Source organism: Oryzias latipes, chromosome 16 (genome assembly GCF_053564925.1).
Source record: "Oryzias latipes strain Hd-rR chromosome 16, Olatipes_Hd-rR_3.1".
Classification (NCBI taxonomy): domain Eukaryota; kingdom Metazoa; phylum Chordata; class Actinopteri; order Beloniformes; family Adrianichthyidae; genus Oryzias; species Oryzias latipes.
The window spans coordinates 29,507,676-29,534,571 of NC_136252.1; the positions used below are offsets into that span (position 1 = coordinate 29,507,676).

Here is a 26,896-nt window from a genome sequence, read left to right on the forward strand (position 1 = left end):
TTTCTTTCTTTTTATTTGCTGAACTTCTTTTTTATCTGTTTTAAATGAACAAACCCACGCGGGGACACGTGAAGCTCGCTGGTGATGAAACTGGATCCAAAAGAGCAAACCCGCTCTCCCTCTGTCATTACATTTGCACACAAAGACCTTTTCAGAGTGCGCAAGTTCAGACGCATGAAGTGGAGCGCTCAGGGTGTCCTCGTGAAGAGATGAGGAGTCCAGTGAGGTTCCAGAGAGAAATCTGACTTAGTGGAGCGCAGAGAGTCTGTGGGGGTGCGGAGTTGGCTTTGGAGAGGTCTTGGCGCAGGAGAGGAGGAGGTCCCGGGTGAAACAGAGGAGGCAGGACTTCGTGGCTCGGAGGTGCGCTCCGACACCAGAGGCCTGCTTTATTATAAGGGGAGGAGGACACACAGGTCGACTCTCCGCAGAGAGCCAAAAGAGGAAGATGCAGTCCACGTTACGACCAGTACAGTCGACATCCAGCATCCATGCGAGCGGATCTGAGGACTAGAACCGCACTTACTCTTGAATTCCTTAGTATTCCTGTTGGCGGCTTGGCTCGCGCTCTTATCAGTCTGCAAGTGTTGGTCGGAGCTCCGGTCCTCCCGGTCTTTCTTTGCGGCTTGGACAGTTTCTGACAGCGGATGAGGACTTAGATCCATTTTTGCAACTTGATGCCCCCCTCGACTCCTCTCTGGAGGCTTCCCGTGCAGGACTTGTGACTGATCCTTCTTCATAAATGCGTGTGATCCCGCTCCGGACCTCTGCTCCGAGCACAGGACCTGCGCAGTCCCGCCGTCTCCTGCCCGCCAGCGCGTCTTTGTCATTCTAATGTCGCTGTGATTGTTGCGCGTCTGGCTGATGTCTCTGCATTTCATCACATATTGACAAACGGAGTTTGTCTCTCCAGGCTGTAAAGCAGACAAACGATTGGAAAGGTCTCACCCTGATCATGGATTTTTAACCTTTTCTCTCCAACTGATTTTTTGGAATACTTCACTTAGTTGTCCCCATCAAACATTTGAAACTTTTTCTTGGAGCAGTCTTGAGGATGTTGTTCTGCTGCTCGAACCCTCTCTCCAAGTCCACCTGTAAGTTTTTCATCTGCTTTTTATGGCTGCTACAAACGCCCCTGTCTTCCTTTCCGCTAATTACAGGTAAGATTAAAGGGATCATATGGCTTCATATTAACACATCACAACACCCACTGTGCGTAATTAGTAATATCCACCCAGAAACGCTGGTTATTTAGTCTGCTGCTCCCGTTTTTGCTCAGCCGGAGGAGGGAGCGCACAAAATCCTGAATCACTGAGCTTCTGTATTTCTCTGATCACCAGTAATTTCGTGTTAAAGTTGTGGCAACACGCGTCTTTGCGCACAATCCGTGGACGATTCCCGAGAAACCGATCTGTAACTTTTACAGTCTTTGACGTCATGGTGCGTTTCTGTTTATGTCGGAGTGGGACGAAATTCCAAATCCACATAAATAGGTTGAATCAGATCACAGAACGCATTTGGGCTACCCCCCACCCCCAGCCCCGTGGTCTGGGTTGGAATTCCTGCTTTATTTTGAAGCAGTGGTGACCTTAGGAGGCTGCAGCAGAGCTGAAGTTCTAGTATCCTGGATCATCCAGACCAGAGGAAGCTGTGCGTAAAACGGAAAACGTCGCTAACATTTGTTTGTGCTATTTTTGGCTTAAAATTAAACCGCTTTCTGGTTTATTCAAACGGAAGTAAACTAAATGTATTTTTTAGCCGGCCTTCTCTTCCCAACACGTTCCGCATCTGCATGCGCATTCCGGGTCTAACCTCAGTTTGTCCGGCAGCACCTTTACAGGACTGAGAACGAGGCTGCGACGGTGGGGGAAATGCAAATTTATGCCTAATTATTTGGTTACATGGAGCGTTTGTGAACGGCGGAAAGGAGAAAAAAACAAGCTAGATTTTTGACAAAGAATGTTCAAAACAAGATGGAAAAATTTTCAAATTGGAAAAGCTGCCTGCTTCATCAGACAAACAGTTGCTGATGGAAGTCAGATGAAGTCACTAACTTTAGCAGATGAACCCTCCTCATCAGACGCGTCTGTTTGACACAAAGCTGCGGCAGAAATGACAGACTATCTGTTGGAACAGACTGCGCGTTCACAGATCAGATTCCACATGGGGCATCCCCAAAACGCACACTGACTATCTTCCCGGCACAACTGCATGCAAAAACCTTCAAAATATTTCTTTCTAAGTTATTCACTTAGCACGAAAGTGTCAAATGATTCAGTGCAGCAGGTGGAGAATAGTTTATTTCGGAGTTCATATATTTGCATGGATTTTCGTTCCTTTCCATCACATGACTCCTAAATCCCCATCATGAGGGACCTCGTTGTTTTTCTCTATACCATGTTTGGTTCAGGTTTTTGCTCCTGCTTCCAACTTTATTAAACTACTCAAACCATTTGATGGCTGATTATTTTACAACAAAATTAGAAATGAGTTAAACAATACAAACAATAACTCATATGGAGGAGGCATTTGATGTCATATTTTCTAACTAGAAGTTAAAAAAAACTTGCAAAATATGCTTTTGACCACCTCATGAAGTTATATTTTGCTTATGTTATCAAGCAATCCCTTTAGTGAGGGACAGTTTTTTGTTTCAGTAAAAATGTAAATGTTCTTATTTGTGCTGCTGTTTCCTTTAGAACAAACATTGAACAAATGTATGTAATTCAATCTGAGATCCACCATCCAGACATCTATGATCTAAAGATACTTTTGGAAGCGAAAATGAGAGGGGGTCACTGGGACTCCCCGAGGTTTGCCCCTGTTAGTGGGTCTAAGTAAGATTATGTGTGGTTTTCTGTCGTCTCTGCTCTTCCTTTTTGTTTCTGTTATTTGTGTGGCTTCATGCCATCTGCGGTCCTTTTAATATTAAATAGGAGATTTTGGACACAGCGGCTGAAACCCAGGAGAAGGGAGGCTGTTGTGGCAGAGACTGACCCCTCCACACACACAAACACAAAACACTTACAGCCCTGCCAGTTTAATTATGCTCGAACGCTGTAAATTTTACTGCGGCGGTGGAGTTTGTCTGCTCGGCCGGAATCCACAGGCGGCTTCACTGCTCCGGGACTAAACAGACGACTCACTGCTGCAAGGAGCTATTTTTAATTGAAGGAGTTTACTCCATGGCAGACGGACCTAAACTTTTGTGCAGCCTTTGGTTTTTTACCGACATGCATCAGTGGAGAGTTTAGCAAAGCTGTTCTTTGAAGGACTTTCTTGTATTTTCAAAGTACAAAACATCAGACTCAAAACATGTACATCAGCCTTCATCTTATTGAGCCCGAGATGAGTTCAGCTAATGGTTAATCCCTAAACTATTAAGATGACAGCAAAATAAACAGCGGTCAGGTCAGAGATCAAAACATGCTGATAAAAAAAAAAAAAAAACAAGCTCAAAAATCTTTTTTTCTACTTCGTGGAAGAGTAATTCTTTGGTTTTGCAGCATTTTTCATCAATATTTAGTGTAGAAACAGATGTTGGGTGATCATGATGGAGAAAGCATGGTATTTCAGCCATAAAGGCGACTCTGTACACATACAGGACACATGAATGGAAACAGGAAGCAGTTTATTACTCAAACAGAGAGCTCGGTGGAGGATTTACCTCCAGAGAGTCCAACGTCTCTTCAGGGAAGGAAGCTTTTACTTTAAAGACTCAAAGCTGTGGAGACCTTTCAGCGGTGAAATAAAAAACAATATTACTCAACAGAGAAAAACTTGTTGTCAATAACTTGTTCCCAAAAAATGTTATTTTGGATCAGGGGCAGCAAAATAGCTCGGAATTATGGAGAGAAATTAGACTCAGTCGGATTTGTGCGTGCGTAATTCTTGATTTGTGCGTAAATTAGGATTTGTGTATGCATATTCTTGCTTTGTGCGTGCGTAAATTAGGATTTGTGCATAAATTTGGATTTGTGCGTGATTTGTTAATCATATTATACGTTTTGTGTATAAGTTCAAAAAATATAAAATAAAAAAAATACAAAATGCAATTTACGTATGCACAAATTAAGATTACAACAGCTTGAAACTACTTACACACACACGTCTTTAAAAAACACGCACGAATCCTTTGTTACGCACACACGAAGCCAAAGTTACGCACGGATCTACCGTGAGACTGTTTTCACGTCTCACAAATTCGTCCGTAAGTGCTGCGTTTAAATACCAGTGGAATGCTCGGTCATTAGACTTTTCCTATCAGCCTTCCCTTCTAAACGTATTTCCTTCAGTGGGTGTAGCAGGGCTTAAAAAAACTTTAAAGGAAAATAATAATTATTATCTGAGAATATGACGTTCAATTTTAAACGCTAATATATATATTAAAAGTATATTATTCTCCGAGACACCAAATTGATACAAAATGCGTAACAGGAACAACCAGTAGGGGGCACTGTTTTTTTTCTTCTGGAAAAATCAAAGGCAGTCAGACTGAGAGGGTCACGGGAAGAATGGCGGCCCATCTCGGTGGTCAGCGCCCCGAAGTAAGTAGCCTCTATGTTCAACACTAACATCTACTGTCTTCATGTATTGATTGAGTCATTGTCTGGATACGTTTAGAAGGGACGGCTGATAGGAAAATTCTAATGACCGAGCATTCCACTGGTATTTAAACGCAGCACTTACGGACGAATTTGTGAGACGTGAAAAGAGTCTCACGGTAGATCCGTGCGTAACTTTGGCTTCGTGTGTGCGTAACAAGGGATTCGTGCGTGTTTTTTAAAGACGTGTGTGTGTAAGTAGTTTCAAGCTGTTGTAATCTTAATTTGTGCATACGTAAATTGCATTTTGTATTTTTTTTATTTTATATTTTTTGAACTTATACACAAAACGTATTATGTGAGTAACAAATCACGCACAAATCCAAATTTATGCACAAATCCTAATTTACGCACGCACTAAGCAAGAATATGCATACACAAATCCTAATTTACGCACAAATCAAGAATTACGCACGCACAAATCCGACTGAGTCTAATTTCTCTCCATACGGAATGAATTCAATTTTGCCTACATAGTTTACTTTTAGTTTAGATGTCCAGTTTAATTAATCCAACTAAGTCAACACTGTTTTCTGATGATATTATTAAGTTTGACTTACAGATCAATTAAATGTATTTTATTATAATAGGAATCAAGCAAAAATCCCTCTTTTGTGATTGTGGGGATTTCTTTACCCTTTCTGATTAATTAAAATGCAGGGATGTTAAGCTGCAGACCTCAGGGGTCGATGTCCTGCTGCATGGGTTTTTTTCCCCACTTATTTTGGTACTGATGTGCTTCTTCTCTGCTTTCAATCATCATTCTGGAGAAATTTCTTAACATTTTTCTTTCCGAGATTGCAATATGCAGAAGAGTTCCCACTCAACTTGGTTGCTTTCTATGGAATCTCAGCGTATCTATTAATATGCACTAACCATAATTCCACCCCTACTGAATTCAGTTGTTCCGTCTTTCATCCAGTTGCCTCTCTGCTGAAAGTAGTTTGCAGGCTTTGTTGAGTTTTCACTATTTGAGATTCCAATGAAAGTCCCACTCCAGTCATCTTTTGATCTATTGTTAAAGCATTTCCAGTTTACAGTTTTTGGTCAAAATTGAGAACCTGTGTTGTTCTTGGACACATACCATAGCTCAAACCATCATGCTTCAGCCGCCATGCCTTTGTGCTGTCCATGTTCAAACAATATATGTTGTTCCAATTTATTTCTGAAAGCCTAAACTTTGCTGGAATGTTAGTTGCAAGTGCTTTCACACTGGGATGTTGGATCTGCACCAGAGGACTTCCTCTCTTCAACTAGCTCAGTCGTTTCGTAATTTTCTTTACATTATGAATACGAGCATCTCTGGAAATAGCAGGACACTTTCACTGGACAAACAAAAAGCAACACAAAAGGTGATATTACTGAGTTCTGTTCTGCTTAGCAGGATGTTAAAATACAACAGCATGCTCCGGAGCTGCAAAGTGTGTAGATCCCTGTTTGTTCTGGAGGTAAACAATCTCTCAAAGCGACAAAAATGTTTCCTCGTCTTTTAAACTGCCACATCCCTCCTTTCCCAGTGTTTCATCTTGCAGTGGTAATCATTTTCTCTAAAAAGTGACCTAAAGAGTGAGAATAATCTCCAGTCAGAGCTGTTCCCTCACTGCTTTACCCGTCCCCATTTGCTCATGAAGTCACGTGTTTCTGCTCATTTCCTGTCATTGCTTTAGATTCAATTTGCGCTCGCAACAAACTCACTGACTCGTGTTTTTAAGAACACGGTTTAAATGTCACTGCCTCATAAACAGGCGCCAGGATCTGCAGGCATTCAAAGTATCTGCACCAGGACTGAGCAGCGAGTATTGATCAAGTGAGTTGAAGTCGGTCCAATTCTCACTTCTCTCCTGTCCTTTTCAGGCACTGAAGCCAGCTGCGAGAATGAAGGAGAGGTGCTCCACATCCCCAACATCACTGACAACCCCTGCATCACCTGTGTGTGTCTGGTAAGAGCCGCTCATCGTCTCCACTGTCCAAACTGTTCGAGGGTGCAGCCACCTGCTGCTCCATCGTGACTTTTCATGTTTGTTTCCAATCTCTGCAAAGACTTCTACCTCCTACCTACCAACAGTTGACTTGTGGTGAATTTGTTTTTGTTTTTTTCTCATAAATTGTCAGATAAAAGCCAGCAAATTCTGGGGTTTGGATGGTTTTGGTTTTGATGTCATATTTGGCAAAACTTCCTTTTCATAAACTCTGTTGTGCAGTAAAATGCAGTAAAGAGTCACTATTTTGTTGAGATTCACTGGAACTTAGCTGTGAATACATGCGGGACTGTTTGTTTTAACAGACAAGCCTGTCGTCACGCTGTCCTGACTGAGCACGGCTGTTAAAAATCAAGCTACAAAATGTTAGGAGACAACTCTTTCCTGGAACATGTGCTCTTTGACTTCTGACCCCCGCAGCCCACCTCTTTGGATGTCCTTCGTTTCAGGGGTATGAGAATGGACCAGCAAGCCTCTCATAGGAAGTTTAGCATTTTTTGAGCTTTAGAGTGTTCAATAAGCGCATAGGTTGTGTTACAACAAATGAAGAGTGGTTGAAATGGTCCATAGTCGCAGCCAAAACATTCCAAGTACCAACCGGAGAATGCTGTGCTGGGAAACCTTTGGTCCTGAGATCCATGTCAGACTTATAAACTGTAGCAGACAAAGCACTTCCCCAACTCCCCACCTCCCCGTGGCGATAGCACTTCCTGAATGGTATGATCTCCTGAAGCAGAACAATGCTTCACATCACACTACAAAAACTGCTCAGGGAAAGAGACTGGAGGGTTTTAGAGAAATAATTAGAAGGAAGTGACAGTTTGCCTGTTAAAATCACAGAGTTTAGGTTTTTAACTTAAGTCTGCAGCTTCTGCACAGGTAAGGAGGAAGTTTTAGAGCTTAAGCTGGAGTCTGGATGATGACCTACCATGATGAAAGTTGTGTTTTAACATGTTCTTGTGGCATTTATACATGGAGGACATATATAAAGACAATTAGGCTCAAAACTGCATTTTTGAATATTTCTTAATGTAATTTGTTGTGAATCAGGAGCAGATGAAAAAAAAAAGAAAATGCAGTTTGATAAAGCACATTTGTGGTGTAGAAAATACCCTGTGGGCCACAAGCTGTTTCGTTTTGTTTTTTTTATGATGTATCCACTTGTAGACAAATAGATACCCAACCGTCTTCCTTTACCTCATCCAAGCTGCCATCTGGCTCAAAACTGTACGGCTTGAAGCAAAAATTCCACATCCAGATTACCCATGATGCAACATTCATAAAGTTATTAATGTTGAGCAGAATCCCGAACGAGTTTGAATATAACATTTTTTATAATCTGTTGGTTTGTTTTTTTTATAACAACGTTTCCAACCCAGAATAAAACGTTATATTAAGGATCATAGGAGATGCTTATATTAATGTCACATAAAACAATAACTAAAATTTTCTCCTGAACAACGTCACATAAAACAATAACTAACATTTTTTCCTGAACTTATTCTTTTTTACTACAAACTAAAACTATCACAAAATTCTTTGCTGAATCGGATCAATTATAATATAATGCTTTACACAGAGCCAGGCGGTAAATTCTAAAGAAAACAGTAACGACCAGACTGAACATTTGTAGAAGTCAATCCACCTGCTAGCATCTCTAAAGTTTTCTCAACATCTATGATCTAAATGGAAGGCCTCTGAACGTTAACGATAGTTTAATCCTTAAAGGTTCCACATAGCAATATGGAGTGACTAACATCAAAATATCACGATTAGAAACAAGGATAGACTTTTACACTGCCCTATATTATCAGGCAGACATCAGCCAAAGCCCTGCTGACTGATCTTTCATCAGGAAGCAATGGCTGTCCTTTCATCTCAGCCTTAACCCCGCTACACACAATCACGCATCAGCCCCCACCCTGCTCACACGCAGCTATATGCCTTTTTAAATGAGAAAATTATGAAATCCAGTGTAAAAGTATTTGCCTCCTCCCTATTATTTTGTATTTTGAGCTGCCAACCTTTCAGGAACTTTCGACACAAAAAGTCTGTTAAATCAGAGGTTTCTTTGCTACAACAGGAGCAAAAGTGCTGATGAAAATGGTGAAAACAGCTAGACCAAAAATCACACCCCGTGCTTGGAAAGTGTCCTTACATGTGAGGACCCCAGCGGGATCACAGCTCCAAAAAGAGTCCTGTGTGGCTGTGAGCTCTCTGGGGGGTTGGGGAGCCACCAGGGCTCCAGTGTCACTCATACATGGATCAGAGAGGGACGGGTGGAGGTGGTGGTGGGGATCTTTAGTTGGTCCAGAGTACCTGTTAATGGCCCCGTGAGCACAGACACACACCCATGCACACACAGAGGAGGTATTGTGTGCGTCCGGCTGGGGCAGAGCGCTGTAATGGGGCTAGCAGTGGATGTGGTTGACAGACTGATTGACAGGCAAGTCGCCATGGCGATCCACTATCTCGGGGGAAGTCTGTCCATCTCTGTCGCGCTCCTCATCGTCCTGTCTATCTGTCTGTCCATCTCCATGTCTTTTTCCACTCTCTCATCGACTCCTGCCCCCCTCCTCCGCTCACCTCTTCATCGCCTCCTGTAGGTACAGTTTTTCTTTCACATGTTCTCAAACCTGCTTTGTATGACCTAGCAAAAACATAAAACAAGTTATTTTAAAATGACTCAGCAATGATAAATGACAAAAATATGCTGCAGATATTCCCTGACACTGTTAGGGTTCAGGTGATGCTGGGGGTAACAAAGGGTTTATGGACAACATGGAATACCGTGTAAATTTAGAGCATTTTAGAATTAAATTGCTCAAGGAAACTCTTAAGTAAATATACAACATCTTGTTATGACAGCTCTTTTACTTTCATTACTATGAAAAAACACTACTGTCATTTAGTGTCCCAAAAAACATATATTTTTTTGTTACCCAGAGGTTTTTTTTGGATCCCAGGTATAAAAAAAACACAAGTTTTCTAATCTTTCTGCTTGCAAATTTATCAGTTGAAAACTGTCAGTTTTAAACCTGTTTTAGTAGTATTAGTCAATGCCACTAATAGAGATGACAATAAATAAAAATAAAAGTTTTCAGTTTAAACTTGGAGTAAAACAGCAAATGTAATAATGTAAATTAAGTTGTTTAAGTGCAAACTTAGTTGCAGCAAAAGGCTGTATCAACAGTGTTCTCATGGTTTTGCTGCAACATTTTGCATTTGCATTTATGCCTTATTACCCACTGGAGGGGCCTAACGTTTTACCACAGACACAGCAAAACAGCTTGAAAAATACAGCTTAGTTCAGTTCGGAAAAGTTCATTTGTCCCCAAAGAAAGGTTTTACGGTGTATTCAGACTGGACACATTTGGTTCGCTTAAAGTGAACAAGAGTTCGTTTTCCCCCAATAATTCAGTCTGAATACAACCATTTGGACTCTGGTCCAGGACCAGGAACTGCTCTTGGACCCATAATTCAAGGTGGTCTCGGTTTGTTTCTAACTAGTTATTAAGTTAATTTGCTTTCACACTGCACCCTTAAGAGTGAACCGAAAACAATCATGGTACTACAACCAGGCCATCTGAAACACAGTCCGGTTATACAGAAGAAATTTGTCTGATTATGAAGAAATTTGCTTGTTTCATAAACTTCTATACCTTCTCACTAAACCGCGTGAACTGATTTAACTTTTTCTGATTTTGTTCTTCATTTATGCAATCAACTCAGATAGACTGATTTTGTTGCAGAAAAAAGCGGCTTTACACCGTTATGCAACACTTTATGTTAGTGCTGTGTTGCATAACAGTGCGAGTCAGAATCAGTCTATTCACGTTGATCATGTAAACTATTTACATGTAAACTTGTTTTATCAAAGTGCTCGTGTTATTTAAGTGTTGCCAGTGACATGTCCAATGGTAAAGGGTTAAAGCACATAGAGGAAAATGAGATTTCCAACTTTTAGTCCAGAATGTAAACAAGTTAACAAAGATGACAAATCAATCAATTTAGTTAATAAAGTGACTAAAGATAATATGTACCCTGTTTGTTGTTTCAAATGATTCACGATTGATCCACCATCTGACCCAACTCTACGCACTAACCAGACTTGGAACCAGCCGAGGAAAACACTAGAAAGTGGTTGCAGTACACTCTATGTGGCTGTTACAGCTTCTGGTCCTCCCAGGCAGTCTTCCATTCAACTACTAACCATGCCCAACCATCCTCAGATAGATCGATGAGCCCTAAAAAATATGCAGAATAGTTTGCATAAAATAATTTTCTATTTCATTTCTATGAAAGTCTGCCTTTCAGAAATAAATCAGATGGTTATCGCATGAAAAAAAAGCAGATTTGACATTAGATCAAGTGATCAAACTGCTGCTTCAGAAATACACATTAAGGAAATAATGTTTTTTTTTTTTTAAAAAACACTCATGGGTCCACCCACCTGCTCGCAATGACACACACCCCAAAAATGCACAAAATAAAGCATCCTCTGCATCTTCTACTCCTGCTTTCTCCTGGCTGCTTGTTTATTTTCTTTGTATACTCTCAGTTTTTTAATATGGATGTTGTTTCCAATCTGCCTCCGGTGGTTGTTTGAGTAGCTGCAACACTTGGTACTTTTTTGGGTTTAGTGGAACAGAAGGTTTTTCAGCTCTCATTTTACAAATATCAAGAGTGCATAAACATATTTTCCAAATGTTCCAACAGTCCAAACAGCTTTTGTTACGGCAGATTTTTAAAATCAGTTTGTGGTTTCGTTTTTCCTTCACATGGAGACAATCAAGTCACAAGAAACGCAAAGTCCATGTGACTCGAATCAGAGTGCACAATGTGTATTTATGCTTTAAAGATGATTAGAAACACTTTGGTGAGAAGAAAAGACAAATTAAATTGAACTTTGCCACAAACACTGGGATATGTAATAAACAAATGCTGAAAGGAATCAAACAAACGAAACAAGTTCTGTTCTTTGGGGTTTATTGATCCCAGCTCTGAGTCAGGAAGCTGTGCGTAAAGTTTCACACTCACAGCAGCCGCGATCGATCTAAGTGTGGGGGGGTTAAAGGTCGCTGTCTGCCTCAAGTCAAACAGTAGCTGATCGATTCAGCAGGATGTCAACCTGATAAACACCCAATAACTCTGAGCCCACACCTCCGCTCTTATCTTAACCTGTTTCCCTGCACTGATAAATTAGAAGAGCCAAAACATTCCTCTTGTCCTAATAAATGAAAACCCAATTTTTTTTAGGTCCTGAGCTCTCAGTCATTTTCTATAAGAAAAGGACAAACACTATCTTGATTTTTGCTAATATTAAATCAAGTCTGCTTTGTTTTGCATCAAATGTTAAAACTGAACAGTCGAGATTTAACCATCATAACGTTTTTCTTAGTTCGATTTAAAATATTTGTTTTGCCTTGGACATGTTTGTAAAATTTAAATTCCTTTAAAGTGAAATTCTCATAAAGCTTCTTTATATGCTTGCATAGTTGACACCTGCACCTGTGCTGTGTTCTGTTACTGTTAAAAAAATCAAATTATGACAACGATTGTTAAACATGAGATAACTCAGAAATTTAAATGGACCTTTTTTATTTTTCAACTTACAACATGTAGCTGTAGACTTGAAAATGCTGCAATTACTTGAAACTTTTAGTGATTGTGCAGCTAAAACATGTTTCCGGAAACATATAAATTTAATAAAGTTTAGGAAGAGGGAAAAGGGCTTATAATCCCCTAAAAAATGTTTTTGAAAATGTCTAATATAGAACAAAATGATTCAACCAAAAACTGAAAATGTGTAATTTGATGCTGTTGTCACCCCCTATTGGCGACACAAATAATTGCATATTTGTTTCTCTTTTCCTATTTCTTTACATTTTATATTAGTTTTTCTTTAAATCGGAAAACATGCAATTTTAAGGGTTGACCTTAAAAGCTCTAAAAAGAAAAGAAAATTGCAACATCTTGTTGGAATTTAAGAGACACCAAAGATGCCAGGTTAAAGTGTTTTGTGCTCATTTACTGTAGCGCTCAGCTGTTGGGCTGCTTCCCACATAGAGTGGAGAATTTAGAGTATTTGACCAGCGTGGACATGTTTGTTCACACTCTCTGGAAACGCATTTAGCTAGTAGATCCTACGCTGATTGGCTAAGTGTTCACTAAAGGCAGGAGCGAAACAACGTTCAGTTCTTTAAGCTGTGTGGTTTGGACATAAAGGGTCACATGATGTTTTAGTTCAGGGCTGGAGTTTTTGTGTTGCAGTGAACTTGGTCGTGTTTAAGGAAAAACGTGTCAAAAAGGAGTGGGATGATGGGGTGGGGAAAGTTTTGATTTTTGTTGATTTTTTTTGGACAAAGTTGTGATTAAGAAAAGTCCATTTTTGATCTAATAAGTCGAATCCAAAACTGTCTCAGAACATAGAAAATGTTTGAGAAGACAGAACAGGAGAGGGAAAGCAGCTCACATTGTCATCTCCTAGTGGTGGATCAAGCCAGATTTCGCTTTCTATATTTATTTATTAGGGGTACAACGATGCATTTTAAAAACGATTCGATTCATATCATAATTTTTGGTTACAGATATGATTCATATTCGATTTTTGTTCATTTTGAACGATCCGATTCACAGACCTAGAATTGATCCAGAACATCTCTAACCAAAACTTCAACCAGTGTGACTCAGAGATAAATACTTGGGTACCAAACAGTGCAGGTGAAGTTTTCCAAATTCCTTCAATTACTTCAAGATAATCAAGTATACATTAAATATGTGTACAAACAAACAAGTAAACAAGAATGAATGTCCAACCCTTTCACATTTTAGTTTCCTAAAGTTCAGCCCACTGTTGTATTATACATCCAGATAATCCAAAGAAAACATTATTAGATCATTCTAGCACACTGTATGGTCACATGTCTTAGCCAATTTTCAGTGTTTCCTGACATTGGACTGCAATGGTGACTTGATCATGTTTTGCTGCATCACATGTGTGTTGTCCGCTGTGATGCACTTTGCTTTCAAACATTAACTTTGATTTGATTTAGAAGCCTACCAGTCGTCTAAAAAATGTGTTTGTTTAAAGAGACAAACGTGTCCTTTAGAAAAAAAAAAAAAAACGAAACCCTGGCACGTATGACTGGAACAAAATGTTTTTTTTATCTGTCCATAAAAAAAGAGAAATAATCATGTAAATGAACTGTAAATAGACATTTTGTTTAAAAAAAATATAACCTTTTGACATTTTTGAAGTTAAAATATTTAAACCCAAGACCCTTTTACACCACAAACAGTTAACGGTTATGTCAGTTTCTTCCATAATGCCTCTGTAGCCTTTAACTTTAACCTTCAATAATCAAGTTAGTGAAGGATTGAATTAAGCTGATTGAGTTTAAAATACCATAGTTCAATTCAGAGTACAGTTATGCTTTTTGTCTCCATAATGTCTGGAGGTTGAACAGTTTCTTTCTGACTCTCTCTGTTCAGATTCATCAGATAAAAATAGTTAATTTGATTTAAAAAAAAAAGTACTTTATCGGACCAGGGATTAACTGGTAAACCCACAGCAATCACCAGCTGTACTTTCTCTTTGTCTGGCACAAACTCCAGCATGCCATTGCTGTGCCCCCCTTTCCCGCCGGTGAGGGAGGGGGTCGTCACTGCAACAGACAGTCGTCCGGTCAAGCAGTCTCGGTGCCGTGGTGGTATGTTGAGTGTTTATAATGCGAGGTGACCCGCTGTGACCATTGACCCTGAAGCAACCGGGATAGCTGTGGTGCGGGTCACATGTACCAACAGCACTTTGCTCTAATGGATAACAGGATGAGGACGTGACCCGCCAGGCCTTTTGGCCAAACGACCTCCACAATTTGACCTTTTTTTTAAATTCATCACAGCCATCGAATCTGATTAGTTTGATTTGCATATGGAAACCAAATCGGAAAAAAACATATTTCACTCTTATTTCCTTACAGATGCATGATGAATGTCATAGAATGTATGTAGGGTAACATTTTTATTAGTTTATTTTGCTGTTCTGTAACATCCAAGTATTTTAGTTAAGCCAAAATAATTGCAATATAAAGACCCGCTGCATTGATCAGCAGAAGACTGTATAGTGCTGAAGCCGTCTTCATTCCTCTACGTGCTTTTATTCGTTCATTTTTAGACTCAAATTCAATACATAAAAATGATCCAAAGGTTGTTGCAGGATTTTATATATATTTAGGAAATTGTGGGATAGTTCAAACTTCCTTTTTTATAAAAAAAATTACTATTGAGCAGAATAGTGTGACTTTAAATAGATTTGAATGTTCGTTTGTTCTGTCATTAGTTAAATCCTTAAAGACTCAAGCCGATGTAAACGGCGTTTTTAACATGTTCATGTGGCATTTTTATGATGATGGAGGATATAAGAAAAAACTATGCTCGAAATTGCATTTCCGAATATTTCTTTATTGGAATTATTGTGAATTAGGAGCAGGAAAAAATGCAGTGATATTAATTATGTAGAAAAAACATTGGGTGGGCCATAAGCTCCCTGCTCTGCTCCATTCTGATGCATCCACTGGATCCATGTAGATCTTTTTTTCTTTTTTTTCCTTGTCTAAGCTGGCATCTGGCTCAAAACTGTACGAATGGATGGCTCCAATATTGATCACTATTTTTGTTGCGCCATTAATGTTAGGTTGGGGGTGTGAGGAGCTGTAAGCTAGCAGGAGAGCGTGGAAACAGAGAGCTCTCAGTAACTGGGAGGGGAGGAGGGGTGGTTGCTCCGTACCAACGGTCCCAGTCAGAACACAGAGGCGAATTTATAATGAAGTCCTGCCGCTCTGCAGAAACTATGTCCTAGAAAGCGACACACATTTTTTGATTTTGGTTAAAATCAACGTAATCATAACTAAAAGACCACTGGGAATGCTTTGAAAATAGATCAAAAGATGATCGGAGTGGGGTTTTTAACGGTAACTGCAGTTTAAATCAGGGATGAAATAATATGAAGTATTGACTGGCTGACTTTTCCAATACGGAGTTGATGACTGAGTCTAAAATGAACATTTTCTTTGTTTAAAGGAATCAAAGTGAGTTTCAATACCCTGAGTAACTGATTGAGATTTATACCAACATTTGTTATAAAGGTGAACCTTCAGATTGAGATTGTCACCAGTCTTAATCTAAACTAAACTAACTGACCTGGAGCAACATTTGTATGATTCCAGAAAATATTGGACAGAAACTTTTTACTTTGGACAGGTCTTTCAATAGTTTTGCTGCATGATATCTATCCTGCTGTTAAAACTGTCAAGGAAGCAAAATCTGGAGCATAAAGAAAGAGAGAAACATCCACCAGCTGCTCTCCTCCCTTGTTTTTGGGTCCACCAAACGTTCTTGGCAGGTCCGCTCGCCTCAAACAAATTCTGGATGAAAGTCACGACCTGATGTTTGTCTGCATTATATCATTTACAGTCACCAGGTTTTATATCAAATGCTCTGTGTGATTAGTTACACTTCAGGACTACACAACATTTAATAAAATCAGTCCAGACCATATTTTGTCACGGGAACATCAATCAAAACAGCTCAACTTTTAAATGAAGACTCTTGAGATGTTTCCAACATTTTCATATTGCTTAAAAATTCTGAAACTGTTTGACTGGTAATTTATCAAAGTTTTGGTAACTTTTTTCCCTTTGGGACCCAAAAAATCTTTAAATTTTAGCTTCTTTCAAATATGTGCAGACATGCAGGGACTTAAGCCTCTGTCTTCTGTAGCAAGATATAAACTACTCTCACACTAATCCATATCTGGACATATTTTAAAATTCATAAAAATTGCTTTTCAGTTGCATTATATATATATATATATATATATATATATATATACACAGTGCTGGAGGACAGTGCTGGAGGACAGATCCTCATGGGAGGACAAACCCCTGCATGGGATGTACCACCGGACCATAACTGAAGTGGCTGATATCAAGAAGTCCTACCAATGGCTAGAAAGCGCTGGCCTACAGGACAGCACTGAAGCACTCATCCTGGCAGCCCAGGAACAAGCCCTGAGCACCAGAGCAATAGAGGCTCAGATCTACCACACCAGACAAGACCCAAGGTGTAGGCTGTGCAAAGAGGCCCCTGAAACAATCCAGCACATAACTGCAGGATGTAAGATGCTGGCAGGTAAAGCATACATGGAGCGCCAGAATCAAGTGGCTGGAATAATATACAGGAACATGTGTGCAGAATATGAACTGGAAACCCCAAGGTCAAAATGGGAAACACCTCCGAAGGTGGTAGAGAATGAGAGGGCAAAGATCCTGTGGGACTTCCTGATCCAGACTGATAGGATGGTAATGGCAAACCAACCAGACATTGTAGTGGTGGATAAAGAACAGAGGAAAGCCGTTGTGGTGGATGTGGCAGTGCCAAGCGATGGGAACATCAGGAAGAAGGAACATGAGAAACTGGAGAAATACCAGGGACTCAGAGAAGAACTGGAGAAAGCCTGGAAAGTGAAGGTGACAGTGGTGCCTGTGGTAATTGGAGCACTCGGGGCAGTAACCCCCAAGCTGGAGGAGTGGCTACAACAGATACCTGGAAAGACCTCAGACCTCTCAGTCCAGAAAAGCGCAGTGCTAGGAACAGCTAAGATACTGCGCAGGACCCTCAAGCTCCCAGGCCTCTGGTAGAGGACCCGAGCTTGGAGGAGAAACCACCCGCGGAGGGTGAGAGGGGCGTTTTTTTTTTTTTTTATAATATTATTTTATTTTTTCTAAATTTCTTTTATGTCACTTCCTGTGTCCCTTCTGTCCATGTCTGCGGCCGTCCTCCCTCCTCTCCACTCATGACATCATCTTTCCTGAGTGTGGTTGGGGTTTTGTCGCGGCTATATTAAACCACCCCCATTTATTTAGGCTTTTCTTTGATCCGTTCTTGTTAGAGCTGCTCGCCGCAGTGTCACAGGGCCACAGGACCTGCCAGCCTCCACTTTATAAACCCTCACAGTGTGTAAAATAAAACACACTCGGCCTGAGGATAAAAATCTGCAATAAAGACTGGCGGTGAGAGTGGAGGGAATTAGGCGGCACAGACTCTGTGCGCTCCCACTGTGCAGTCAGTGGAGGCGACAAGAGGATCGTTGAGTTGGTGTGAAAATTCACAGCTTAACTATGAAGTCACATTTAATTTCTGGTAAAAGTAGAGGACGGAAGTGCAGCGTCCAGTAAAAAGGGATCATTAAAAGCATTTAATCTTCCCCTTCTCAGGTTTTAGCAGCTCCACACGTGGAAACGCTGATCTTTGTTTGCAGACGTTCGAATGTCGAAGTAGTTTCTGGAATAACTGTCACACAAAGCAAAGACGCATCTTTGTTAAGAGGATAAAGTTTTAGAAGAAGTCTAGATTTATTTGTGGGGAAGAACACATACATGAAAAATCCTCTTTTTCTGCAGTTTTAATTTCCCCTTTCTTACATCAAAAGTCGAATTTTCTTTACCCTGTGCGATATGTCTGATTTAAAATATTTTAAATTATTTGACCAATAATTGGGTGTATTAGTCCTTTATACTTTTTGGATGTTGGATGTTTACATTAAAAAAATGAAATGAAAAATGTTGAAGTGATAAAGATTTTTGGCATATTTCAGACCAGTGCTCTTGTGTTTTTTATTCTGTCTTTACTAAATTTTCTGAAAAAAATAAAAGAAAGAATAAAAACACTTTAACTTACGGTAGTTACTTACTTAATGTTCTTGTTAATATGTCCTGAAGGTGTATGTTTTATGGAAATATCTATCTTTAGACATTAAAATTTGGCTAGAAATTGGGTTCTGATTAATTTTTAGTTTGTAAACAGTTTATGTTCCAAACTGATTCTGATTCTACTATAATTGACTTAAGTCCACACAGGTACAATTGTCTAAAATAGGGATTTGATGATGTTATATTACTGCAGCGGAGAAGATAGAAAAAAGTCAAAAATATGTTTTTGAAACCTTAGGGTCCAGTGTAAGTTAGATTAAATAAAAAAGCAAACCTGTTTGATTGTAACGACTGAAGGTTTTATGGGATATTTGACAAACAGTTTGGGTTTTATGTATTCATATTGTGAACCCTTTTTAAAACTTATCATAATAGACATGTTTGTGAAAAATTTTTTTTTGTCAAATTAAGATTTTATCAAATGATACATTAAGAGATTCTTTTTTTCAGTCAAAAAAAGTTATATGTTTTGATTTTACTGCACTAAAAACCTTTTTGCAAATAAATTCAGTTTTCTGGTCTCTATTAAATTGTCTGTTCATAAACTGGGAAAAAAATGGAATCTGGCGTTTGGTAAGCGTTTTTAAACTCAGTACCACATTGTGGTTTGGGTATGAATGTATAGAAAAGAAGAATTTTGCAAACTTTTGTGAATTTAGGGATTGATCAGCTGTTCCTGAAACTGACGTCTTAAAATGGAATTTAAAAAAATCCAGAAAGAAATCTGAGAACACACTGAGACAGTTAGTGATAAAACTGCTATGATGTATCCTATATCCCTAGTGATGCATTTGTGTCCTGCAGGATGGGAAAGCGGACTGCAAACAGGAGAAATGCCAGCCAGTGTCTGAAGACTGCGCTCTGGTCGTGAAACAAACCGGAGCCTGCTGTGAGAGGTGTAAAGGTAAGTCCGGAGCCAAGACCGGACAGGGACAAAGACAGAGGAGGCCTTTGTCGTTTGTTCAACGTGGTGTGACATAACAATGATGATGGTTTATTGTGAAGCTGTGCAGACTCATGGGAGCTGTAACAGTGTCTGCGGGTAAATCTGCATTTGTTGGATGACATGAAAGCACACAGCTGCAGAGTCTGCAAGGAGTTTAGTTCTTTAAAGACGTCAAATGTCATTTAAATCTTTTATTTTACAAAGAACAAAAACATAAATCATTTCATATATTTTGCTTGACTGAGCTTGAACCTAAATTTAGGCAGGTTTACCACTATATGTGTGGACTCTGATTATGATGTCCTATACTAAACCACATAGCCACTAAAATGCAAAGCATCACTTGAAGAAATAGGAAAAGAAAATTAAAAAGAATGAAAATCAAACACAATTACTTGCTTTACTGCTTAAATCTTGTTTTTTCTCTAATTTCTCATATATTTATATATATTTATTTACTTTAGCAGCCATTTAACCACATATTGAATGTATTTTAAATGGGAAACAGCAGAAATGCACACACTTTTATAAACACATTTCCTTTTCCAACATTTTTTATGAAAACATGTGGAAATCCATCCGTCATGACTGATTGATCAATTTGATTGATTGCTCTTTTTCAAACAAGGTTTAGAACAAAGCAAATACAAACACCTTAAAGTTCTCACACAGCATATGACTCGGTGGAATATTTCCGAGGAGCAGAGATGGAGTCATTTTTATACAAAAAGGGGAAGGTCACCCAGCGTGGATATGGAAAGCCCTTCATCTTCAGGGCAGCCACACTCGGTTTTTTTAGTTTGTGGTTGTCTTTTGTTGTCACTGTCACCAACCTTAGGTCCCCTTTGTGAGGAAAACACATCACACCTCTTTGTAAAATTGCTGTTTTCACACATTTTTATGAAATCATGCTCTAGAGAATCAAAGCCAGATGACATCACTTTATGAAGAAGAGGTTCCCCTAAAAATGGCCTAATGAAGAATTTTATATATGCAGCAGTCTGACATAAAAGATTTCAATGATTTCATGTGCAGTTGGATTTAATTTAGGTTTTTAATGGAAAAATAAAAAGCATTTATTTAATCAAATCTAGTCTGCAGCAGATGCTTCGTCACTTAAACCTTTATTGCACTATTATTTTGTAGAGAACTCTTTTTGCATTTAAAGTTTATGAGTTTTTTTATTTTTTTATTACCAAAAATAAAAATAAAACACTGCCAAAGCAGAGTCATCTTACGTCAAAAGCCTGATTGTGAAAAGGAGTTTTCAGAAATGGACAGGGAGGATGCCTGCTGAACCCTCAGTGGTGGCACCTTCCACAGCTTCTGTGCACAGATGGAAAACGCTCTGAGAACGCTTTACCTCTTAGGAGAAGCAGATCAGCTGTGACCAGTTGAAGGTTTAAGGGCAAATAAAAGAATGAACTTTAAAATGCACAGGGACATATTATACCCAAGTTAGAGCAATCATTGATGCATGGAAAATGAGTCTCAGCTATGATAATTTGACATTCAAAATGGATTAATAGAAATGCTTTTAAATTTTCAAAATGAAGCTGCATTTTTTGACTCAAAATTAAAAAGAAAAAGCAATACTTCAAAATGCTTTTTCATTTCCTTCCTCAACCCAGCTTTTTCTGTCACTTAATTAAAATGATAAAGAAAATGGTATTTGACATTTCATTTTCAAAAAGGTCCCTGGTAAATGTGTACCAAAATTCATTTAGAAATGTCTAATTTGACAATTAAAATGGATTAAGAGAAATGCTTTTTAATTTTCAAAATGTAGCTGCATTTTTTGACTCAAAATTAAAAAGAAAAAGCAATATTTCAAAATGCTTTTTCATTTTATACTTAAAACTACGGAGCCCGTGTCCTGACAATAAGATATAAAAATATATCTTGTTCCCACAGATTAATATCTTGTTCCCACAGGTTATTATGTCATTTGCACAAAATACTATTCCGTTCCCTCAAGATACTATTGCGTTCCCTCAAAATACGATGGATGCTTCTGTGCTTTTTAAAATAAATAAATCTGTTCTCTAAACATACTCCGTGTCTTCAATGCAATGTAATGAGACACACACAGACAGAAATGTGAAGGTATCTGCTGTAAATCTATGACGTAAATTAATAACAGGATAAATGATCGGCTAGTCAGTTAGCATGTATCCTTATTGCCTTCGAATGTAAAGCGACTGACTGCTAAAGTTAATAAAAGACAAGTCTTGAATATTATTATTCCTATTCGACCCTAAACTACAATATCAGCTGTCTGTCAACAGACCAGCCAGTTGCCCAAATGCCGGCATACATCAAAGAGCTCTGCGGCGGAGCTAGTAGTAGCCTAGCAGGAGCTATCGTATGACAAAGCAGCCTAGTTATCATAAATCTTTTGATATTTTTCTTATATTCATTGAGACGGTAATAAAGTGATCATTTTTGTTTTTCATGTTCCTTTTTTGAACGAATATGGGTCACAGAGACACGGAAGTTACCGCTGAAAGCGGCTTAGTTTTGCCGGCGTACAGACAGAGGGCATATCCGCGTGTATGACTTATGACGTGAATAATTATTGCGTTCGAACGGAGTAATTATTGCGTTCGAACGACATAATTATTGCGTTCGCACAAGTTAATCATTTCGAGGGAATGGAATAGTATTTTGAGGGAACGCAATAGTATCTTGAGGGAACGGAATAGTATTTCGTGCGAACGACATAATAACCTGTGGGAACAAGATATTAATCTGTGGGAACAAGATATATTTTTATATCTTATTGTCAGGACACGGGCTCCGTAGTTTTAAGTATAAAATGAAAAAGCATTTTGAAATATTGCTTTTTCTTTTTAATTTTGAGTCAAAAAATGCAGCTACATTTTGAAAATTTAAAAGGATTTCTCTTAATCCATTTTAATTGTCAAATTAGACATTTCTAAATGAATTTTGGTACACATTTACCAGGGACCTTTTTGAAAATGAAATGTCAAATACCATTTTCTTTATCATTTTAATTAAGTGACAGAAAAAGCTGGGTTGAGGAAGGAAATGAAAAAGCATTTTGGTGGATTGCTTTTTCATTATATTTTTGAGTCAAAAAATGCAGCTTCATTTTGAAAATGAAAAAACATTTCTGGTTTTGACTTTGCTTTTTATTTATGCTACATAAGCGCTTCCATATGATGATGTGTCATAAACAAGTACGAAAAACTCTATATTTGAGGTTCTGAGTAACTAAGCAGCAATTGGTCCGAGTCGGTCTGAGTCATCATTTCACGGCCTTTTTACTCTTCGAGAACAGAGAAACTTGTTTTGTCTACCAGCACTGTGAGGAAACTAGACTTAATTCTTATTTATCATTTGACTTTTAACTTCTTCTAAACTTTTCCACTTCAATCTGAGAACTTTGGTGTGATTGGTCAGGAATCCCAAGCAGGCGTGACTGATAATATGGAAAGACAGTGCACACAAACTAGACTTGTAACCTATCTCAACATCAACATTGTAAGTTTATGTGTTTACTCCATCTTCCTAACAATTAGAGATTCCACAAATTCTTCCGTGTTTTAAGTATGTAACTTTTCTTCTTCTCCTCCATCAATCCAAACAGCAGCCTCCTCTGCTGATGCAGCAATACTGTCTCAGTGTTTTGCTGTATTGTAAAATGTTTGTTGGACACGTTGTGCACTGCAATGACAGGGCCCTCTGGGAACATCACATTTCCTGGAAACATTGGTCTCCTCAACCTTAAATTTTCTGCTTTGGCAGATCATGTAGAAACGCTTAAGGAAGCACCTGCTGCTGCACATAAACTTTACACTCGTGGAATTCTTTTAGAATATCAATCTTTCAAAAGTTGAAATGTCAGTAAATATTTCCTTGAAGAATCAGAGGACGCACAGAAGCATGAAAACACTCAGAGACTAGAGGACAAAAACCACAAACATTTGAAGGAACAACAACCCTTAGGATCCATGACAAAGAAACCAAGTTATGTCATCTTCATACATTGGGCCATGAATGGCAAAAACTATCTGTCAGCCAAAAACACAACATCTGTAAACTGTGTTTAAGCATTTTTGACTTTTGTTAGTTTTTATTTTGTGTAGGGGAACACAAACATTTTCCAATTTATCTTTAGAAACTGAGTGTTTGCAGGATGGAGAATGTATATGTTATCAATTCTATATCAAACCAAGATCTCATTGAGTTGCCATTTGATCTCTTTAATGCTTTTTAAAAACCTGCGCGTCCTCCTTCAGCAACATGAGAGGTTTGGTTTACACAGAGGAAAGTGGATCAATGGCTGTGATCGGGTTTCACTGTATGAAAAGTTGAGAATTGATTTGATGCTGCTTACTGTAAGAGGAATGAAATGAATAGGCTCTTCATCTAGCCCAGGATGGACGGAGGCCTTGATACCTTAGTGGCTGTAAAGTTGCAAAGATTTTTTTTTTGCAAACATCCTTCTGAGAGAAAGTGTGTCAGTCAGTGGATAATTTCAGGTAAAGGATTGCTGTACAGTATTCACAATGTCAAATATTGGAATAATTGGATCAACAACCCGGATTGATGTTTCCTGGCTTGATTTTTTTCATTCAGTTTCAAATGTTTAGCCAAATACTGATTATTTTCTGTTTGTGTCTACAGTACAGTTTTCCTTTTTTTTACACTTTGCGGTTTGTTTGTAAAGAATTTAGATTTTTTTCACTTGGGAATTTGTGTTTGGCTTCATTTTGTTTCCAAATTTTAATTTAAGGGGTGGAACAGTTTTAATAAAACGCTCACCCTGAGTTTTCTTAGCAAACTGCTTTCCATTTATTTTTATGTCAAATTATTTTTATGCAAGATACAAAGCACAGAATTTACAATAAGAAGAACATTAATCTAATCAACCCACATGCAATATTCATAAAGAAATAAAAAAATGTTTGTTTTTTTTCTCTGAACCAAAATGAAATCCTTACACAAAAAAGTAAAAAATAAAAAAATGCATTTAAATCCTGAATATTTTAAAAGCTTTTATTTGTGTCTGATGAGGGGTGGGGGGGGGTATTATGCACATGATATAGAAACTTATTTGCTGATTTCTTTAATTACTATGAAAAATCTTTCTTTCTTCACTTGTGTTCTTCTTCCAGGTTGCACGTTAGATGGACGATCCCATAACAGCTCCGAGTCATGGATCAGCTCCACCAAACCCTGTAAAAGCAGCCGCTGTCAGGTGCGTTCGTAATGTTTCAAGTAGGACAATGTTTACATTTTGATTAAAACCCCTGACATCATATCTAAATTACATGCAGATGGGATGCTGTTAGAGTAGGTGTGGTACAGAGTTAGAAAATGGCGAGATTATTGCCAAATAGCTGCAAAATAAAGCAAGAAGCAATGGAAGTGGTGATCAAGTCTTCAGAATAGACCTGGATTATTCATTCGGAAAGAACACAGGAAGAAATAAAGATCTAAGTGTGAACTGAAGGGAAGATGAAGAGAAGTAGGATTTAAGATGAATTAAAAAAATGTCTTTAAAGACAGACAAATGTGAAGAGAAGTATAGAGCAAAACACAAGATGTGAAGGAATAAACACATGATTGTTTGTTGCCTCTGTTACAACAGGAAGGTGTGATCACTGAGGCCGAGGTACAGTGTGTCATCCACTGCAGGAACCCCAAAACCCACCCAAAGAAGTGCTGTCCCACCTGCCCCGGTACGTGCAAATACTTTACTTTAAAACCATAAAATTGGATCGTTTTTATAAATCTCAAGAAATTCCTGCAGGTTTGAATCAGGTGCTGTTCTGTTTATTTTGAAATTTAACATTTTAGGAATAAAAAATAAAAAAAAAATAAAAAAAAAAATGTAAATGTTAATGACTTTTTTATTTATTTATTTATTTATATTTATTTAGATTTTTTTGACCATTTTTTAATTGTTTTTTAATCCAAATTGATTATTTTCATGACAAAAATCTCTTTATTGGAAACTTTAAAACTAAAAAATTAACTTGATCAGAAAACAAAAAGGAAAACATTTAAAAATAAAAACAAATTTGAAAGTGGATTCTATAAAGTTTAATTTGTTTTTAAGATTTGTAGAGCACCAAAGAAATTTGAAATTGTTATTAATTTTTGTTCTGAAAGACTTTATTTGAAATAAAAGAGTTATTGTAGGATGTGGAAACACTGGCGCTCAGAGATCAGATGTTAGATTTCTTAAATCACTGTTTATTATGCAACCAAGTGCAAAGCCCCTCATATTTATAATCGATTCTATATAACTGAGTACACATATGAGTAACATGACTACAGTAGCTAACATGATAGTCAGTCTCACCCCAGTATCACAGAGAGTCCTTGAATCTGGTTGCATGTGTCGTGATATAGTTTTACAGATTATAGTTTGTTTGTTTGAGGTGACTATAAAAGAAATTAGTAATAGAACCTTTTCACTTGACGTTGATGCTGGACAACGCACTTAAATTAATAAATATTGGCTGTTCACAGAATTAAGGTCAGGCCCATTAATGCACATAAGGGTCCTCAAAACTAGGATTTTGTGAAAACAGAGAATACGAGCTTTTAGAAAGCATCAAGTGATCTGTGTTTCTCCCCTCAGGTTGTATCTTGGAGGGTCACCTGTATAAAGAGATGGAGGAGTTCAGTCCGGAGGGGAAGCCCTGCATCAAGTGCACATGCAGTGTAGGTACACACAGGTTAACACTCCCGCCTTTGAGAAGGAACTTTCTCCTGCAAATTAGTTAGTTTTGGAATCTCCTGGGAGTCACAAACGTTTGGTTAGAACAACATTCTCCTCTTGAGCTTCCCTGTCTGTGTCCCCCTGTCATTCCTTCCCCCTTCCTCGCCCTAAAACCAACAAACCCTCCTGGTATATCCATAAACACTTTAAGGCATTAATGTGTTGCCACATAGTTAAGATACTGGGTACATTTTGTAGAAAATACTCAGACAGAGGAATGATTTAAAGAAACAGCTCAAGGGTTCAGTTTCTGTTTATCAGACCTTTTTCAAATATTTTTGAGCATGAAGTAAATTTGAAGTAAACGCAGACTACAGAGACGTTTTTCAAAAAAACATGCGGCGTACTGGTAAAAAATGTAATCAGGAAATATTTTTGAAAAAAACTTTAATGAAAACCCAAGGCAGTCAGACATCCATCAACACACAGTGCAGATTTCCAGAAGTCTTGCAGAATTGTATCTTCTCACATAAAATCCTGTCACATATTATAGGGAAAGATAGGAACCTTTGGTGGTAAATAGAGGCATCTATACTTGGAACATTGACCTCTGTGGTTCCACAGGAATCTGTTCTTAGGCCTCTGTTCTTCAGCTATTTTTATTTATTAAGAAGAAGAGTTTCTTTTGAACTCTGCAAATAAAACATGAAATGCTTTTCTCAACAGAACTTAGCCTTTAGACCTTATAAAAGAATAAAAAAAGAAGGTCACGAACCGGGCCACTATTTTGATTTTACATTAGAAATGCTGCTACAAAGACATACCAAGCCCACTGGAAAAAAAAAAGGATATGATTGAGATTTTAGGCTTTAAAAATAGATTACAGTTATGTATTACTG

The 26,896-nt window shown here is 38.3% G+C and overlaps 1 protein-coding gene across 1 annotated transcript in view; it reads left to right on the forward strand.

Annotated features, from left to right (window-relative positions):
- Nucleotides 1–375: 375 nt before the first annotated feature.
- Nucleotides 376–26,896, forward strand: part of bmper (BMP binding endothelial regulator) — a 40,025-nt gene continuing 13,504 nt past the window's right edge. The window contains exons 1-6 of the mRNA XM_004078462.5: nucleotides 376–1,157; nucleotides 6,456–6,541; nucleotides 19,156–19,255; nucleotides 24,442–24,524; nucleotides 24,918–25,008; nucleotides 25,917–25,999. Coding sequence (XP_004078510.1) covers nucleotides 1,052–1,157; nucleotides 6,456–6,541; nucleotides 19,156–19,255; nucleotides 24,442–24,524; nucleotides 24,918–25,008; nucleotides 25,917–25,999 — 549 coding nt within the window. The 5' untranslated portion in view covers nucleotides 376–1,051. The remainder of the gene's footprint in view (nucleotides 1,158–6,455; nucleotides 6,542–19,155; nucleotides 19,256–24,441; nucleotides 24,525–24,917; nucleotides 25,009–25,916; nucleotides 26,000–26,896) is intronic.